The sequence below is a fragment of the Monodon monoceros genome, unplaced genomic scaffold (assembly GCF_005190385.1).
Source record: "Monodon monoceros isolate NGI ecotype Baffin Bay Population unplaced genomic scaffold, NGI_Narwhal_1 Super_Scaffold_6, whole genome shotgun sequence".
In the NCBI taxonomy this organism is placed as follows: domain Eukaryota; kingdom Metazoa; phylum Chordata; class Mammalia; order Artiodactyla; family Monodontidae; genus Monodon; species Monodon monoceros.
The window spans coordinates 68,999,442-69,020,132 of record NW_021703783.1 but is presented as its reverse complement, the minus strand read 5'-3'; the positions used below and the strand labels follow the sequence as shown (position 1 = coordinate 69,020,132).

At 36.2% G+C, this 20,691-nt stretch overlaps 1 protein-coding gene across 2 annotated transcripts in view; it reads left to right on the top strand.

Annotated features, from left to right (window-relative positions):
* CUNH12orf50 (chromosome unknown C12orf50 homolog) overlaps nt 1–17,493 on the top strand; it is a 34,293-nt gene extending 16,800 nt beyond the window's left edge. The window contains exons 5-13 of one of the 2 annotated variants that reach the window (XM_029206255.1): nt 154–231; nt 313–426; nt 7,373–7,483; nt 8,897–9,004; nt 10,352–10,468; nt 11,922–12,026; nt 12,278–12,481; nt 13,876–13,968; nt 17,183–17,352. In XM_029206255.1, the coding sequence (XP_029062088.1) occupies nt 154–231; nt 313–426; nt 7,373–7,483; nt 8,897–9,004; nt 10,352–10,468; nt 11,922–12,026; nt 12,278–12,481; nt 13,876–13,968; nt 17,183–17,208 (956 nt within the window). In that variant the 3' untranslated portion in view covers nt 17,209–17,352. Of the gene's footprint in view, nt 1–153; nt 232–312; nt 427–7,372; nt 7,484–8,896; nt 9,005–10,351; nt 10,469–11,921; nt 12,027–12,277; nt 12,482–13,875; nt 13,969–17,182 lie in introns of both variants that reach the window. The other variant, XM_029206256.1, reaches the window with a different exon arrangement.
* Nucleotides 17,494–20,691: the final 3,198 nt, after the last annotated feature.

Genomic DNA, 20,691 nt, shown 5'->3' with positions numbered 1-20,691 from the left:
TTGACAATGTGCAAATTATTGATTTTAAATGTTTTTTAAAACAGTAATCCATTCATGAGAACAATGTGTGGGATGTTTCATTGTGGTTTATACATTTTCAGATTATTTGGTTTTGGGACAATTTAATTTAAAAAATATATATATATCCTATAGATGCTTCTAGTTTATGGACAAAGACTCCTGAAGAAATTGAAGAAAAAAGAGCAATAAAGGAGATGTGTTATAAATCTGGTAAGGAATCAAACATTTGTGGATTTTCTAATATTTGATGTGAGACGTACACTAACTGTTAATTTTCTTTTGGGAGATTAGGTGAATACTACAGATTTCATACTCCTCCAGGTATTTTATCATCTAAAAGCATAGCCTCTACAGTGGAAAAAGAGTTAGAAAAGCCTTTGGAAAATGGAAGTGAATTGCAGGAAGGTAAGGAATGAAAAGGAAGCATTTCAAGGTAATGAATAAGAGGTACTTGGTATGATAGGCTGTGAATTATTTAGTAAATTATGCACTGAAGGCAAATGATAATACATCAGAATTGAGAGTGAGAAGGAAGTGATTTTATTGGATGACCTAAATTTAATATGAAAAGCTGCTATTAATGTAATTGTATTTCCAGAGGAACCACAGAATGAACAGACTTAATAAACACATGGTAGCACTACACACCCCATGCAATAATTCTGTAAATAATTTGGTTTTACCATTTTATTTGGCTATGAAAATAAATCTCCCTGTGAAACAGGTGTAGATTTTTCTTTATAAGTAGAAGGGACAACTTAGTCCTAGAAGGACAAAAGGGAGATCATAGAACAACGTTAGCAGCAGAACAAGGGTGTTTGTTCATTGAATGAGTGCCTCCTGTGTACCAGCCAATTTCAAGGGCAAAGCAGGGGAATAATTCCAAAGCTGTGCCTTTTATGGATCTTATGTTCTGATGAATCTTACTTTTCTGTTGGTGAACATCTTGCCCTTGAAGGCAAGATAAGAAGAACGTTATTTTCTGCATATAAAACAAGGAACTCATGAGAAGCCAGAAGAATTACAGTCCTGCAGCCTGTGGAACAAAACCACATTCACAGAAAGACAGACAAGATAAAAAGGCAGATGGCTATGTACCAGATGAAGGAACAAGATAAAACCCCAGAAAAACAACTAAATGAAGTAGAGATAGGTAACCTTCCAGAAAAAGAATTCAGAATAATGATAGTGAAGATGATCCAGGACCTTGGAAAAAGAATGAAGGCAAAGATCGAGAAGATACAAGAAATTTTTAACGAAGACTTAGAAGAATTAAAGAACAAACAAACAGAGATGAACAGTGCAATAACTGAAATGAAAACTAAACTAGAAGGAATCAATAGCAGAATAACTGAGGCAGAAGAACGGATAAGTAACCTGGAAGACAGAAAGGTGGAATTCAATGCTGCGGAACAGAGTAAAGAAAAAAGAATGAAAAGAAATGAAGACAGTCTAAGAGACCTCTGGGACAGCATTAAACGCAACAACATTCACATTATAGGGGTCCCAGAAGGAGAAGAGAGAGAGAAATAACCAGAAAAAATATTTGAAGAGATTATAGTCGAAAACTTCCCTAACATGGGAAAGGAAATAGCCACCCAAGACCAGGAAGTGCAGAGAGTCCCATACAGGATAAACCCAAGGAGAAACACGCTGAGACACAGTAACCAAACTGGGAAAAATTAAAGACAAAGAAAAATTATTGAAAGCAGCAACGGAAAAACAACAAATAACATATAAGGGAACTCCCATAAGGTTAACAGCTGTTTTCTCAGCAGAAACTCTACAAGCCAGAAGGGAGTGGCTTGATATACTGAAAGTGATGAAAGGGAAGAACCTACAACCAAGATTACTCTACCCAGCAAGGACCTCATTCAGATTCCATGGAGAAATCAAAAGATTTACACACAAGCAAAAGCTAAGAGAATTCAGCACTACCAAACCAGCTCTACAACAAATGCTAAAGGAACTTCTCTAAGTGGGAAACACAAGAGAAGAAAAGGACCTACAAAAACAACCCCCCCCCAAAATTAAGAAAATGGTCACAGGAACATACATATCAATAATTACCTTAAACGTGAATGGATTAAACGTTCCAACCAAAAGACACAGGCTTGCTGAATGGATACAAAAACAAGACCCATATATATGCTGTCTAAAAGAGACCCACTCAGACCTAGGGACACATACAGACTGAAAGTGAGAGGATGGAAAAAGATATGCCATGCAAATGGAAACCAAAAGCAAGCTGGAGTAGCAATACTCATATCAAATAAAATAGACTTTAAAATAAAGAATGTTACAAGAGACAAGGAAGGACGCTACATAATGATCAAGGGATCAATTCAAGAAGAAGATATAACAATTATAGATATATATGCACCCAACATAGGAGCACCTCAATACATACGGCAACTGCTAACAGCTATAAAAGAGGAAATCGACAGTAACACAATAATAGTGGGGGACTTTAACACCTCATTTACACCAATGAACAGATCATCCAAAATGAAAATAAATAAGGAAACACAAGCTTTAAATGACACAATAGACCAGATAGACTTAATGGTATTTATAGGACATTCCATCCAAAAACAGCAGATTACACTTTCTTCTTATGTGCGCACAGAACATTCTCCAGGATAGATCACATCTTGGGTAACAAATCAAGCCTCAGTAAATTTAAGAAAATTGAAATCATATCAAGCGTCTTTTCTGACCACACGCTATGAGATTAGAAATGAATTACAGGGAAAAAAATGTAAAAAACACAAACACATGGAGGCCAAACAATACATTACTAAATAACCAAGAGATCACTGAAGAAATCAAAGAGGAAATCAAAAAATACCTAGAAACAAATGACAATGAAAACACAATGACCCAAAACTTATGGGATGCAGCAAAAGCAGTTCTAAGAGGGAAGTTTACAGCAATACAATTCTACCTCAAGAAACAAGAAAAATCTCAAATAATCTAACCTTACACCTAAAGGAACTAGAGAAAGAAGAGCAAACAAAACTCAAAGTTAGCAGAAGTAAGGAAATCATAAAGATCAGAGCAGAAATCAATGAAATAGACACAAAGAAAACAATAGCAAAGATCAATAAAACTAAAAGCTGGTTCTTTGAGAAGATAAACAAAATTGATAAACCATTTGCCAGACTCATCAAGAAAAAGAGGGAGAGGACTCAAATCAATAAAATTAGAAATGAAAAAAGAGAAGTTACAACAGACACCGCAGAGATACAAAGCATCCCAAGAGACTACTATAAGCAACTCTATGCCAATAAAATGGACAACCTGGAAGAAATGGAAAAATTCTTAGAAAGTTATAACCTTCCAAGACTGAACCAGGAAGAAATAGAAAACATGAACAGACCAATCACAAGTAATGATATTGAAACTGTGATTAAAAATCTTCCAACAAACAAAAGTCCAGGACCAGATGGCTTCACAGGGGAATTCTATCAAACATTTAGAGAAGAGCTAACACCCATCCTTCTCAAACTCTTCCCAAAAATTGCAGAGGAAGGAATACTCCCAAACTCATTCTATGAGGCCACCATCACCCTTACACTGGAACCAGACAAAGATACTATAAAAAAGAAAATTACAGACCAATATCACTGATGAATATAGATGCAAAAATCCTCAACAAAATACTAGCAAACAGAATCCAACAACACATTAAAAGGATCATACACCATGATCAAGTGGGATTTATCCCAGGGATGCAAGGTTTCTTCAATATACTCAAATCAATCAATGTGATACACCATATTAACAAACTGAAGAATAAAAACCATATGATCATCTCAATAGATGCAGAAAAAGCTTCTGACAAAATTCAACACCCTTTTATGATAAAAACTCTCCAGAAAGTGGGCATAGAGGGAACCTACCTCAACATCATAAAGGCCATACATGACAAACCCACAGCAAACATCATTCTCAATGGTGAAAAACTGAAAGCCTTTCCTCTAAGATCAGGAACAAGACAAGGATGTCCACTCTCACCACTATTATTCAACATAGTTTTGGAAGTCCTAGCCACAGCATTCAGAGAAGATAAATAAATAAAAGGAATATGAATTGGAAAAGAAGAAGTAAAACTGTTACTGTTTGCAGATGACATGATACTATACATATAGAACCCTAAAAATGCCACCAGAAAACTACTAGAGCTAATCAATGAATTTAATAAATTAGCAGGATACAAAATTAATGCACAGAAATCTCTTGCATTCCTATACAGTAATGATGAAAAATCTGACAGAGAAATTAAGGAAACACTCTCATTTACCACTGAAACAAATAGAATAAAATACCTAGGAATAAACCTACCTAGGGAGACAAAAGACCTGTATGCAGAAAACTATGAGACACTGATGAAAGAAATTAAAGATGATACAAACAGATATAGAGATGTACCATGTTCTTGGACTGGAAGAATCAATATTGTGAAAATGACTATACTATCCAAAGCAATCTACAGATTCAGTACAATCCCTATCAAATTACCAATGATATTTTTTACAGAACTAGAACCAAAAAATCTTAAAATTTGTATGGAGACACAAAAGACCCCAAATAGCCAAAGCAGTCTTGAGGGAAAAAAACGGAGCTGGAGGAATCAGACTCTCTGACTTCAGACTATACTACAAAGCTATAGTAATCAAGACAATATGGTACTGGCACAAAAACAGAAACATAGATCAATGGAACAAATAGAAAGCCCAGAGATAAACTCACGCACCTACGGTCAACTAATCTATGACAAAGGAGGCAAGAATATACAATGTAGAAAAGACAGCCCCTTTAATAAGTGGTGCTGGGAAAACTGGACAGCTACATGGAAAAGAGTGAAATTAGAACACTCCCTAACACCATACACAAAAATAAACTCAAAATGGATTAGAGACCTAAATGTTAGACCGGACACTATAAAACTCTTAGAGGAAAACATAGGAAGAACACTCTCTGACATAAATCACTGCAAGATCTTTTTTGATCCACCTCCTAGAGTAATGGAAATAAAAACAAAACTAAACAAATGGGACCTAGTGAAACTTCAAAGCTTTTGCACAGAAAAGGAAACCATAAACAAGACACAAAGACAACCCTCAGAATGGGAGAAAATATTTGCAAACGAATCAACAAAGGATTAATCTCCAAAATATATAAACAGCTCATGCAGCTCAATATTAAAAAAGCAAACAACCCAATCCAAAAATGGGCAGAAGACCTAAGTAGACATTTCTCCAAAGAAGACATACAGATGGCCAAGAAGCGTATGAAAGCTGCTCAACATCACTAATTATTAGAGAAATGCAAATCAAAACTACAGTGAGGTATCACCTCACACCCGTTAGAATGGGCATCATCAGAAAATCTACAAACGACAAATGCTGGAGAGGGTGTGGAGAAAAGGGAACCCTCTTGCACTGTTGGTGGGAATGTAAATTGATACAGCCACTATGGAGAACAGTATGGAGGTTCCTTAAAACACTAAAAATAGAATCACCATATGATCCAGCAATCTCACTACTGGGCATATACCCAGAGAAAACCATAATTCAAAAAGACACATGCACCCCAATGTTCATTGCAGCACTCTTCGCAATAGCCAGATCATGGAAGCAACCTATATGCCCATTGACAGACAAATGGATAAAGAAGATGTGGTACATATATACAATGGAATATGACTCAGCCATAAATAGGAATGATATTGGGTCACTTGTTGAGATGTGGATGGATCTAGAGACTGTCATACAGAGTGAAGTAAGTCAGAAAGAGAAAAACAAAAATCATATATTAACGCATATATGTGGAACCTAGAAAAATGGTACAGATGAACCGGTTTGCAGGGCAGAAATTGAGACACAGATGTAGAGAACAAACGTATGGACACCAAGGGAGGGAAGCCATGGATGGGTGGGTGTGGTGGTGTGCTGAATTGGGCGATTGGTATTGACATGTATACACTGATGTGTATAAAATTGATGAGTAATAAGTGTCTGCTGTATAAAAAAATAAATAAAAAAAGAAAAGGAACTCAGAGAAAAAAATCCATGGATTCCATGAGTTTAAGTAGATTTCTTGCCCCTGGGATGAGCTGAAAAACAAGTTTTGCAGGAGTAGGAGAGATCTGAATCCTTTTCTCCTCTTAAAAAAAAAAAAAAAAAAAAAAGAGATAGTTGGCAAAGTCTCCCAGGATCAATATGAGCATAGGATAAAAAGTAGAGTGCCTGTCTTGCAAGTACATATGTGTGGCAAACTATTTAAACATATGGCAGTAGGTGGCAGCAACATGCCATCAGATGGTAGAACAATCGAAGAGACCTAGCTGATAAATGGGAGCCATCTAGTGAAGGACAGATTTCTTGAATTATGGAGACAAGAAAAATTAAAACAAGAACAAAACAAAAACAAACACATTAGCAATGAATATTAAAAATGGCAGATTTTAAAGACAATTGTATGCATTTTTGCTTCATATTATGGTTTTAAAAAGCTTTTTATTTTTAAATAATTTCAGTTAACTAATGAATATCCTTTACCCAGATTTCCCCAAATGTTAGCATTTTACACATTTGATTTTTCACTCTCCCTCTCTCTCTCAGCACACACATTGTTGTTATTTTTTTCAAACTGTTTGAGAGTTAGTTGCAGGCATGATGCCCCTACATAACTCTCACCCAAATGCAGTATAAATATTAATATCAGGAAATTACTACTGATTCAATATTATTTAAAGACTTTTTAAAAAAAATTTCACCAATTGTGCCATCAATGTCCTTTATAACGAAATGAAGTTTTTTCCCTGGTTTAGAATCCAGTCCAGAATCACGAGTTGTATCAGATTGTCATAGCTCTTTTATTCTCCTTTTAATATTTTATTTTCAGAGAAAATTAGCTAGAGATGTATAAGGAAATGGTGAGAATTAATTATCAGTATAATTAGCATTTTTTAATCAGTAGTTGACCCTAATACTTTTTACTTTGTTCATGGTTAGTAGATGAAAACAAAACAAATATTACAAAATTCATTATATGAAAAGCACATCAAATAAACTAAATATACATACACTATAGAGTTAGATTGCTTAACTTTTTAAACTGCCACTTGATACATTATCCACATAGGAAAATAAACTTGCCTTCTGCTTTCCTCCTAATTATAAATTGGCTTAAAATTTGTATAATTATAGATTTATTGTTCATCAAATCACTGTGCAAACAATATTTCCATTAACTTTTAGGCTTTTTACTGTCATCATAAATTCTATAATAAACTTAGGTAAACGCCTAATGGTTCCTGGAGTGATTTTTTTTTTTTTCCTAGGGGACAGTCTGACAGTTCCAACAAAATTCAGCCTATTTGAAAGGCAAGGTGAGATAAAAGCATCACTGGATAGGAAACCAAGGACTGATACTGCTGCTTTTGAAAATGGAGGTGAATTAGTTTATTACTGATTGATTCTGAGTATGTCACCATATAATAAATGAGTCTGAATTTTCTCTCTCATAACTGATTTGTTTCATCAACATCTTTTTAGCATTTTATTCATTGGCTTTGGATAAACTCCTTGAGGTCAGGAATTGTGTATAATCAATTGCTCTGGACGAATCTCTAGTAGAATGTCTGGCACATGATGTGCACTCCGTAAATATTTGTAGAATAAATGATTTTACGTTTAAACAATTGAATGACTAGATGTATAGAGACGCGTTTATAAAATTTACAGATGACTGGAAGTTAATATGCTGGAACAATGAGCCAGATTTAACAAGGTAAACCCAAACTGTGATAAACAAAATCTCTTGTATTTAAGTCCAAGACATTACCGGTAGGTTCTCTTCAAGCTGGGAAAGACCTGACATGATATATATTGTGAGGAAAAAAAAATGTTTTTGTTGGCCACAAGGTTTCAATATAATTCAGTAACATGTGTCAGCTACCGAATAGCTAAGGTAAACTTACATTGAATTATTAGGAGTAGTATAGGAAAATAATTAAATGTGATAAGTCATTTAAAATACTCAGTAGAGTGTATAACTTATAGAATGATGCTCCATAAATGTCATCTATTATTATACTAGTTCCACTGATTTCTTCACAGGGTAGTCCACATTTGGGCATCATTTTTTTTTTTTTTTTTTTTGCGGTATGAGGGCCTCTCACTGTTGTGGCCTCTCCCGTTGCGGAGCACAGGCTCCGGATGCGCAGGCTCAGCGGCCATGGCTCACGGGCCCAGCCGCTCCGCGGCATGCGGGATCTTCCCGGACCAGGGCACGAACCCGTGTCCCCTGCATCGGCAGGCAGACTCTCAACCACTGCGCCACCAGGGAAGTTGGGCATCATTTTTAAACAAGGTTACTTGAAACAAATATTTTTTGTTAAGAAAGGGTAACTTGTATGGTCAAGGATCTGAAATTAAGTAGTTAAGTAATATTTAAAGCAACTATGAATATTTATCCTGGAATATAGAAGATCTTTAAGGAACATAAAAACTGCTTTCATATATCTGAAGATATTGTGTGGAAGGTAAATTATATTTACTCTGAGTATCTCTAAAATGTGGTAAAGATTGTTATATGGAAAATTGTGTTGACTGTGTGAATTTTCTTCCAATTATCTGTAAGTGTACATACTGTATTTTCACACACACACACACATATATATATATATACACATGTATTAATCGAAACATATATGATATGTATAGAGATGGTGATGGTATCACTGAGAAGTATTTACATAAAACTGTGCAAAAGGGGTATTTTAGGGGAGGATTATCCTGTATTAAAAGATAGTTTTGTACAATTTTCTGCCATCATTGCCACTGACAGTAAGTTATTGTCATAGGAGGTGACTGCTACATTCCACAGAGGATCATATTTCTTGGAGTAGATGAAAATGAAGCTTTAACTGAAGAGAAAGAAATCACGATGTCGAAATATTCAAATGCTAAAGGTAATGAGCCAGTCTATATTTTGATCCATTTGTAATTTGTATAGACAAGTTAAATATAAAGCATGATTGTTGTAGAGGCAAGGTTATAAATAAAAATATACACAAAATACACTAGAGAGGAGTCAGAAGCCCTAAGTTTCCAGTCCTGGCTCTATCCCTAATTATTTGTCTATGGGGCTTCATCTTTTTTTTAGCTTCAGTTTCCTTATCTGAAAAATTAGCCTGTTGGACTACATAATTTCTAGGAGTCTTGCTAGCTCTAAAGTTATTGGTCCCCTTAAATGGTAATACCCAGTCCTCTTTAGTTGTTTTTTTTTTTTCATCTTCCAATATTCAGTGTGATTGAATTTTCTTAGAAAGATTTGTGAAGATATATATACTGAGAAGAGTATCAATTCTCACGCTGACTTCCCCACTTTATGATTATTACTAATTATGGTCTGTGAATAATCCAGAGATATGATAATAAAATACACCCTCTATAGTGTTATGCTGCCTTTATTGTGCTTAGAATCCCCCAGCTGGGACCTCTGCTGGGCAGCTCTCTCAGTCACAGGCAGTACAGCTGTCCTGTAATTAGAGAACTTTACATGTTCTCCATCTAAATATTAACCAATTACATCTACTGTTTTCCCCACCATTAAATAAATATTCTCAAGAACAGGAAGACGCTTGTGATCAAATTCTCCATATGGAAAATTATATGTAAATCTTGTTTCCTCTCTTTTGCTCAATCCATCAAAAAACACACACCTCTAACTACACTAATAACCATAGCCACCATTCACGTGTGGCTGTTTAAGTTAATTAAAATTAAATAAAATTTTAAAATTCAGCTCATCAGTTGCACCAGCCATATTACAAGTGCTCAATATCCACATGTGACCAGTGGCTATCATTTCAGACAGCACAGATTTAGAATGTTTCCATCACTGTAGAAAACTCTATTGGATGGCCCTGCTCCAAAGCTTAGAACAAATGACGACTGTTACAGATATTTCTTCATCCTTGGTTTAAACTGGCACACTTGATGTAAAATTGATAACCTTTTATTTTTTTGTATTTTATTTTTTTATACAGAGGTATTAAAAATATTGCCACAAATATATAATTTACATATTGAAGATAATGGCTGTTATTTCTGAATTTTTAATGTTTTGTTAGTGACAAATTTGGGGGACTCAATGTGGTAATTAGGGAATTTCAGTGGTGGGTTCTAAAAATTAATATACGTATATATATTTTAAATAGGTATGCCCATCATATAATGCTTGCAAAGTGAAATACCAATGGAAACACTTCTTTTTACTAATAGTGACATTCTATTTTCTTAATTTGCTTTAAAAGATAACAAGGACAGTCCTCAACCAAAGCGTTCCCTAACTACCCGACTAGTACCTACAATGCATGTATTAAATGCTACTGAGAATATCAGTATGAAGTGCAGAGAGGACCCTTCTTCAAGTGAGACATCAGCTCTATCACTTTTTGGCCTTAGATATATTTGCCTTATCGTGGATTTATTTTGCTTATTTGCAGTAGAATTTTAAAAAGGAAAGAAAAAAGGATGGTTTGAAAACTATTCAGGGTTAAGAATTAAAGACACAATATTCTTCTAATTGACAATGAATTGTGATGTAGGTCCTAGTAAATTATACACTTTCCCACTAGTTTAATTTAGATATTAAAGTTAATAATATACTACGTTCTCTGAAGCTTCATTAGTACATTTAAAATTTAACCCGTGCTGGGATACGCTGACAAATTTTTATTATGTTTCAGATTATTTTTCTTGATTGCGCTTCTCCTTGCTATTTAGTACTTGGAGCTTCTTCTCTTGATACAATTAAGACTCATGAATCTTCCTGTTTCCCTCCCTCCTTCCTTCCTTTTCCTTATTTCATTTATTGAACCCCTGTAATATTCTTCAGCCCCAGCTGGGAAACAAAGGGAACCGTGATGGTTTACCTCAGAGCAGCTTAGTTTAGTGACACTTGTGAAAAATATGGTTTCCAAGTTCTAGGAGTGAGAGCATGAGAGTAAGGGTGGAGCATGATGTTTGGAGAGGAGGTGGTGAATCAGAGCTTCACTGAAGGTTTACTGCTGAAGCTGAAGATGAGAGCTAGGGCAAAGAGAGATTAATCAGCCCACTGTAGAGAGCTAATGTAATCTACATAGTGAATTTGATGTTCATTTTCTCTGTGTAGTAGTTACTTGTGAATGTTTAGGATCTCCACACAGAGAAATAATAAAAAATGCTCCTCTTTACTAGATCGTTTTAAGATACTCTGGAGAAATGTACCTTAGAAATTCCTGGAAAATTGAGCATGCACATAAAATTTTCCATGTAAAAACATGCAAGCAAGAAGTGAATAACTTAGTGATATTAGCACTTACAAATTCTGATTATTGAGGCTTGTTTCACCAAACTATCTATACCCCCAACTTCTTAAGATCTTAAAACAGTAAGGTAATAGTCATTAAAGTATTTTACACTAATGCAACTTCTTAAGAAGTAGTAGTTTAGGCTTAAAAAGTACAAAAAGATTTATGTTCAAAATAACTATTTTAAAACTACTTAAAAATAACATTATAATGAGATATATAATTATATTTGGATTGTAATTTTATGTTCTTTTAAACCTAAAAAGATCCACACATTCCTTTGGAGAAAAGCATTTTTCTCCAAAGGAATGTTACTTATTGAAAGTTTTCTCATCAATCAATTTCCAAGATAGATTGTTTTGGTACTTAAAATTAAATCACCCTTTGTTCTAGAAAGTAAAGTATTGGGGTGGTACATTTATTTTTTTCTCTTGCTTGACATGTGAATGCACAGATATGTAATTATCACCTACAGTAATTTTCAGATGAAAGTGTCTCTTTAAAAACTGTAAAACTTTGTATCTTCTTTAAGTAAATGATGTCCAGCCAGTGAGGAAGCCTCATTTTAAAGGCCTGAAAAAAAGAAAATGGATTTATGATGAACCAAAGAACTTTCCTGGCCCAGAAATGCAGAGAGGTAAAGTGTCTATGTATTTGATATTCCTAAATTGTAATTTGAAAAGAGATTAAATAATATTTTCTAGCAGAAAAACAAGTCATTGTCATGCAACATGTTATTTTAGATGTCAGCCCAATTCTTATAAACTTAGTTCTTTTAGCTTACATTATCTTCCATTGTGCTATCAAACATTTAAAGTGCAATATGTTATTTACGGGTGTGAAACCAGCTTGTTTTATCCCTCACTCTCTTCCCCCTTTCTTTTATAGCAGTACAGGCTCCAAATCCCAAAAATAAAATGAGTTACCATCGCAATAATAAAAACAGAAACTCTGAGAATGACTCCTATGTCCATGGTCAGAGAGATGCTGTCAGAACTGTCTCAATGAATGCACCTCCCCGCAGCAGGCCCACAAACGGGTCCTACAATAAAGTTGATGTTAACAAGGAACCCAAATTCAACCTCTGTTCAGGTGGAGTTCTACACTTATATAGGCTCTTTACTCATGTCTGTGGTTTGCATTCCCATGGAATTTCCTGATGGTCCAACTAATCTTAATTGCTATCCACCCCCTTCTTTTTCCAGGCAATCACCACCATAACATCTTAGAAAACTAGTAAGAGGATTTTTGTCCATGTGCAGGAGTGCACGTGATTTAAAGGATATTGGAGAAAACATGTTGGATGCAGATGGCTTGACATGACCCTCTCTAGAATTTTGTCTCAGAGCACTGCACTTTGTTCCCCCTGGATAACTTTATTTCACTCTTGAGGATTGTTTTTGAATGGTTGACATTTTCTTGTTCCACTGACTGCATTGTTCAATTATCACTTTCTGTCTAGTTCTGTGGTTTTTCTTTAGGCCTTCGTGATTACTTTCTGAAAGGGTTAGTTTGGGGGTTAACTGCAATATTTTTGACAACCTCTCATCTCTCCCACCCATGCCCAGATTGCTTCTAAATCATTTCATCATGTAATAGGCAAAGTCATAGTATTTCTCAGGAAGTACAAGGACACAAGGGAGGAGGGAACCAAATCTCTCTTTTTTTTTTCCCCTCTCTCAGATGAATTTGGCTCTTTTAAAGTTGGGTTTGTCTTCTCAACTTAACAAAAGGTCACTCAATTCCCTGTAATTTCATGTTTGTATTCTCCTGTGTGCATAGTCTAGTTAGTAGAGTTCTGAATGTTGTGTACTTTCTGAAACATAAGTGAAAACTCTATGTCTCTCTTAGGTCCTCCTTTTACAATTTAAATATAAGTTAGCTTTTAAATTATTTTCTTCTATTTGTTTTAGAATGGAATGATGTATGGATTTATATATAAAAATAAGGATATTCTTAAGTGAAACAGACTTTTAATTTTATTTACTACTATTATTTTATTATTAATTTTATTATAATTTTACTGTGAGTGGTTAGCTGTGAAGAATACAGTAACTACCAGAACAGTTTGATGCCACAGTCTAGATTTGTGTTAAGGTGGCCTCACCTACCTACCTACCTACCTTCCTTCCTTCCTTTCTTTAGCTCTGCAAATGTTAACAGAATTTTATGTAAAATCATGGTAAAGCCAGGCAATGAAACATTTTGATTACATACACATATCATACTCTTCTCTAGCTTAGCCTCGTGGGAGCAAGCCTTATTTGAGGAACTGAACAGTCAATTAAGAGATGTATAACCGTGTTCATTGATAACTTAAATGGTTTTAATAAGCTCACTTGTATCCCTGATGCCTTAGCCTTGAAATGGTAAAATGAATTATTAGAGAATAGCTTCACCTCTGAGATATTTATAACTTTGAAATGCTCCTGGAATATGATTTTAACATTATAAAATATTTAATTCCTGTTTCCTTTTTCTCTCAGATAAATATATGTCAACATCATATAATGGTTCAGCCTGGCAAAAAAGAATTCCTTTTTCAAAAACATATTCAAAAACTGAAAAGATATATTCAGGTAAATATTTACTAGTGATTTTAATGTATCATACAATTCTGAAAATAAATGACAAGTTTTTAAGCTCAAGGAACATATTTTAGAAAATTTAGAAAGTTTTCACCATATACCTGAACATAATTACTTGGAGTTTAGTAGATATCTTCTCTACTAGCAATTTAATTTTACTTTTTTATTGTGTTTTCCTTTGCCTATTTTTATTTTATCAGAAATCTTTTGATATATTTCTCTCCTTAGAAGCATAGCAGTTTCAGCAGTTATGTAATATAAGATGCATTCTTTGTTGAACTACAAAGCAATATATAAATCCATATTTTGACACAAAATATTAAAGCCCTACTATATCCACCATGGACACATATTGGCTGGTGCTGGCTGACAAGGGATCTAAGACGTAGTTTCTAGGCTGGGAGGTTCAAAGTGACTATGGTCTCCGCCTTGTGCTCTGTGCTCTGGGAGGGTGTAGGGATTCCAGGAACCTCCTCAGTGTAAAGGTTTGTAGCAGATCTGGCCTCAGGTTTGGGATCCGGTTCTTATACTAAAAAGCTTGTTGTCTTCTCCCAGCTTATTCTGGGGCTGGCTCAGTGGGTTTGGAAAACCATACAGGATAAAATGGTTTCAGTTATTTCTTGGAAAACTGAACCTTTCAGAAAAAGACCTAGATAGGGAGTTCCTACCTAAATCAGTAGCCTAGAACTTTCAGAATCATCTGAAATCCATCAACTCTTATATGAGAGGTTCCCAGAATGAATCAGAACACATCCAGACTAGAAACTGTACACTTTCCAAAATAAACAGCTAAGATCTTCTAAAGCAGTATTTCCCTATAAACTCTTGACTATAACTGTGATGCAGTATTCAGACCTGTATATATATTTATACCGGAGTCAGTTGTTTTCTTTTTTCCCATCTCTTCCCAAATCATATTGTACTGCAAGAAAACTCTGCTGTGGCACTATTTAATTGATTATATTTCCTCTTCACTTCATGTGGGTTGCACTTAATTTTGGGGGGAAGGAGGTGAAAAGGCAATGAAAATCCTAGATAAAACTACCAATTGTCAAGTCACATCTTTTTCTCCCACGGTTTCCTTGTGGGTGGAATGTTATTTGAAGTATTAAAGGATGTGCTTCTCACCCCCCTGCCCCTGTCCCAGTGACTACTCTTGTATTGCTGCAGCCTTCTCCCCTCCCATCCCACACAGTGAAACATGAATCACTAAAGGATTTGGAGGAAGGAGGGGTCACTTGAGAGTATGAAGCATGTACCATCCACATATGCCACAGGAAAAGGGATGTGACAGGGGATGTGAGCCAACAAAACTGCTCTTTTCTTTCAATCTGAAGAGTAAGGAGGAGGGTATGGTGAGACAGCAGGAGAGCAGAAACTGTGAAGCCACTTACACAGTACTAGTTCCCTCCTCCCCTTCTCCCACCACCTCCAGCTATGCCAGGGCCCAGGGATAGAAAGGTCTATGATAGAATTCCTCTGGAACTTTTAAGAATCTGAGTATAAAGAGGCTCTGCATTGTACTTCCCAGATGCAATCTAGGGTGGAAGCTTTGGAGAGAGTTTCTCAACGCCATCTGGTGGTGGGGTTGTGGGGGGGACGAGGCACGTCTCGTTGAGGCACGTCTCGTTGAGGCACGTTGATTGGGAGGGCATCACATAACCCTGTGAGTTTCAAGTGAGAGTGAGTTCCTGGGAGAGAGGACCAGCAGGTCTACACAAAGTCTTCTGGCTAGGCCTAAAGGGATAGCATCAAAAAGATGCCTTTGTGGTTGGGTGCTATTCCGGGGAGGACTCAGCTGGAAACTCAACTGTTTGCTGTGCCAGGAAGTCGATTAGAAACCAAGCCATCATCCACTGATCAAACCCCTGTTACGTGAAGTATGGTCTGGGGGCCACCAGCAGTGATATCACCTGGGAGCTTGTTAGGAGTGTGGAATCTCCATTCTCAGACCTACTGAATCATTATCTGCATTTTAACAAGATCCTCAGGTGATTAGGATACACATTAAAGCCTGAGAAACATTAGACTATGTTATCTGGGCCACTGTTCACCAGCACAGGACCCAGACCTTGTTGAAACCCAAGATTGTTGAGAGGACATTCTTTTCCTACCTGTCACACAGCAGCAACCATCCTCCCCAGTCCCAACCCTAGAAATTAGGATAAGCAGCAGGAAGGTAGGGGAGGGAGAAAAACCCTCAGAATTTCAAATCTGAATGTGATTGACATATACATGTGAAGTAGCTAAGAAAGCACTGAATGGGACTAAGTTTATATGCAAATTTTCTTTTCTTTTCTTTTTTTTTTTTTTGCGGTATGCGGGTCTCTCACTGTTGTGGCCTCTCTCGTTGCGGAGCACAGGCTCCGGACGCACAGGCTCAGCGGCCATGGCTCACGGGCCCAGCTGCTTCGCGGCATGTGGGATCTTCCCGGACTGGGGCATGAACCCGTGTCCCCTGCACCGGCAGGCGAACTCTCAACCACTGTGCCACCAGGGAAGCCCACCCCTAAACTCTTATCCTTTCCAGTTGTTGTTGTCATCACCAGAATAGGGAGAGAAAGAGTAGCTTGTGTTTCCTCCCCTGCACTTCCTGCTAGGGCACAAAGGAGAGATTTCAGTGTTTCCCAGGGGACAGGTGGACTGCTAGAGAGAGCCACTAGTCTACTCCTCTAAGGAATATCTGGAGCCAAGGCCTCAGAAGTGTAACTGGGTGAGAGGAGTCTTTGGGACAATGTTGGCTGCTATGAGGCTAATGCAATAGAAGAGGAAAATGTGTCTGCAGGAATCGAGGAAAGGAGCTGAAGGCAGTTAGAGATGTCATTGTCAGCCTTTCCTTGAGGCCACTTGTCCTTTCTGATAGACATACAGCTGGTGTGACTGGAGGTGCCTTTCTCCAGAGGAGGGGACATTCATTCTGTTCATTCTGGGTGCCCCATGGTGCAGCCTTCTACATACTGTAGTATTATTTCCATTCCTCTCCACCCCTCCATCTAAATTCAAATCACAGCGAGCGAGCTTCAGAAAGAAGTGGAATTAGTTTGAATGGCATTCTGAAAATTTATGAATTAGAACAATAAGCTTAGTTTTTGTTTTGTCTTTAGATTTATGGTAACTGATTAGCAAAAGAAATGCAAATTTTTGGTACCCTGAAAAACGCTGAAAAAGAAAATAATTGAAATATTTTTTTCTACTTTATTATTAGAGCCAAGAAGAAATGGGAGGAAGTAAACCTGGAGGTTGAAAAATGAGAAAAGAGAAAAGTGCCAGAGATCATCTGGTTTACAATCAAAATGAAAATTCCAAGAATGAGATACTCAAGTAGTCCATACTGTATACTGGATAGCCAAATATGATAATTGCAAATTCTGAAAATAAGATGCAGGAAGTACATTGTGCTCTTTCAAAACTGATAAAAATGCAAATTACAAACAGCTGCCTGTGTATTTATATAGGTCTGGAATTCATTCAATGCATTGCCACAAACATTTAATAAAATTTAAAAGTTTGACAATTAAAATCATTCTTTAATTGTAAACTAAGATTGCACAGATTGAGGAGTAAAACTGTGCCTTTGATTTCTATTTTGCAATATTCTTTAAGGAAGAAACCTCACATTTTCTTTCTTTACCTAGATTTTAAGCTGGGCGTCCGTGATAGTTACAGATAAAATGTAAACAAATTCAATGAAGTCCCAGGATTACAGTTTGGTGGTAAGTATCAGAGGAATTCTAATAGAAATACACTTCAGTGTGTTGTAGAAAGAGACAAAGATTGGTGTATTATTCAGGGAAGTTGCTGAACAATGTCTTTTAATTGACAACTACAAAATCTATCTGCTGAAATGTGCTACATTCAAAACTGAAAAATAAACATTTTCCTACCATGAAAATAAAAATTATATGATCATACTGGAGAAAAAAACTTGTAAATGGAAAAGAAAAAGTGAATTAATAACATGGTATCCACAAAGTCTAGAGTGAGCTTTTAAGGCTTCAGTAAACTCCAGAAGTATAAATGTTTACAAATATAACAACTATACCCTAATTAAAAAAAAAAGTATGAGAGCAATATAAGTAATTAACCTTTCAAATGATGTTTTTCTAAGTTTGTAACACTTATACTTCTGAGATTATGAAGGCTCAGAACTTCACTAAGTCTTTAGAACACCCTGTTTTTATATTTGCATGCATCTTGTGGTTATTGGTAGCTTCTTGTTCAATATTTATTGGGGAAGGGAGGCAATCAGGGTTCTTAGAAATATTTTATTTTAAAACATTTTATATGGTGTGATTCCAGCTTGTGGAATAATAAACCCTAGTTTCTGGCTTCTAATGGTGCTCTGTCTCCACACTTGCAAAAACTTGAGGTTATAGCCACTTTGTTTTTTTTACAGATAGAGCAGATAGAAATGAAAACTGTGTCAGCAAAGTATCTTGGTAAGATAGTTTGAGAGGGATGTAAGAAAAGAGCTGAGCTGAAAAGATGTCTAGATGGAAGGTGATAGGAAACAGCCTATAATTCCATTTAACAGACAGATCTGTGTCCTTCTAAAACTTTTCAACTAATGATGAAGAAGGAGGGGTTCAAAGAAGGAAATTCAAGATCTCTTTCTTGAAGTACAGATTCTCAGTGTGTATCTGCATTGCATGCCAAATGCTGAAGAATCAATGAGGAAAGAGGAAAATATAAAGGAAGGCTTGAATGTGATTCTTCTGAATGTGTACATGTATAATTCCTGAATAAATGTACATTTTTATTATGATAAACTTTGTCTAAAGGACCAAGTCAGACAGTGGCATTAATCAACCTTGTTTTAATGTTTGTGATTTAGAGAAAGGGCACTTGATTTAAATGGGGGTAAACCAGTAACCAGGAAGGAAGAAGATAACAAACCCCAAAATAAGAAAAGATAGGGGATGACAAAGGTAAGTGGACAACCAAACATTTGGAAGCCAGCAAGATGCAATGCTTACTGACTCCTAAACATACAAGTAGTGCATTTAAGCGTCAATTCCACAGTGCCACTGTTGGGCAGTTGCATATCTGGCACATACAAAAGCTTTCAATGAATTTCACTGGTGTTCAATGATTCGACTCTTTTCAAAATACAACAGTAATAATAATAATAATAAAAATAGCATTTATTGGGCGTTTAGTATGTTAGTTAGCTAGGGCTGCTATAATAAAGTACCACAAACTGAGTGACTCAACAGAAATTTATTGTCTCACAAATCTGGAGGCTAGAAGCCTGAAATCAAGGTGTCAGTGGGCTGGTTTTTTCTGAAGGATCTATTGCAGGACTGTCTTCTTGGCTTATAGATCACTGTTTTCTCCTTGTGTCTCTTCGTATCATCTTCCCTTAATGTGTGTTTCTGTGTTCATATTTATTCTTTTATAAGAACACAGTCATGTTGGATTAGGGCCCATTCAAATGACCTCATTTTAACTGGATTACCTCTGTATAGACCTTATATCCAAATAAGGTCACATTCTGAGGCATTGGGGGTTAGGCCTTCAAAAACATATGAATTTTGGGAGGACACGAAGGTGGCTCTGGGACCCTTCCAGGGTGGGTGAGTAGATTTTAAGTGACAAACATACTCTAACACTCCAATCTCTCTAAACATTTAAATCCCTTCCTCTACAATAAATCAAGGCAGGTCTGGACTCACTCTGAATTTGCTCACTCTGGACTACCTTTTAGTCCATATTTAAACCAACCAACCAATCAACCAATTAGAACACTTTCTAATTTCCCAAGCTGCACCTAAGTGCAGAATCTCTGCTCAGTGGGCCCATATCAACAAATTTGGCTCGATCCAATTCTATGTTCCTTCCGTGATTATTCCACATCTTTAAAATTCATTCCCACACACATTCCTTGGACTTTTGTCTGTATAAATTAGAAAACTCAAGCAGTTACTTTGGAGTGTAGCATACTTCCTCATGGTTCCCAGTTTCATCAAGTCTTCCTATATGTTCCTATTTCAACTTCCAGGATGATGTTCCTTCGCAATCAATGCCATAATTGTAACAGTAAATACCCTGTGAGCCTGTGAATTCAATTTGCATTGTAATTCAGTCACTCCAGGATGAGATTTTAGGTTTGTTTTCCAGCATTCTCAACCCTGTGCCTATGACAAATAAAGAGCCTTCTTTCAGGGCAGACATAGAAATTTTCAGGTTTCACTTTCTATGTGATGTATGAGCTAGGAATTTGTCAATGTAAAGAAAAATGTACATGACTGTTGTGAGTTTAAGTTTTATTCAGGGTCTTACTGAGGACTACCACCTGGGAGATAGCTTCTTAGTACCTCTGAGTAACCAGCTCTGGAGAAGTAGGGGAGAAGCCAGTATATATATATGAATTTTTTGGCTAGAAAAAACATAATCAATCATGCATGTATCTTAGTAAAAGATTACTGCTAATCACAAAGAACAAATGATTTTACTGCTTTTCTATGTATGGGAAGATGCAAGAATCTGGGATTATTGAAGTTCTTCCTGAGATATATATCTAACTATCTAGGGGTCTGTTTATTCCAAAGCTCAGAATGTCTCATCCTGTTTTTTCCATCCTGAATTCCTCTCAGGGCATGCTCTGTCAGTGGGTGACTGCGGTGGGTTGAGATTTAACCCTTAGTATAACTGGATGGTGAGTGGTACTCTTTGTTCCTTTTGGTTGGTTTTTAAATATTCAATTTCCTGAGT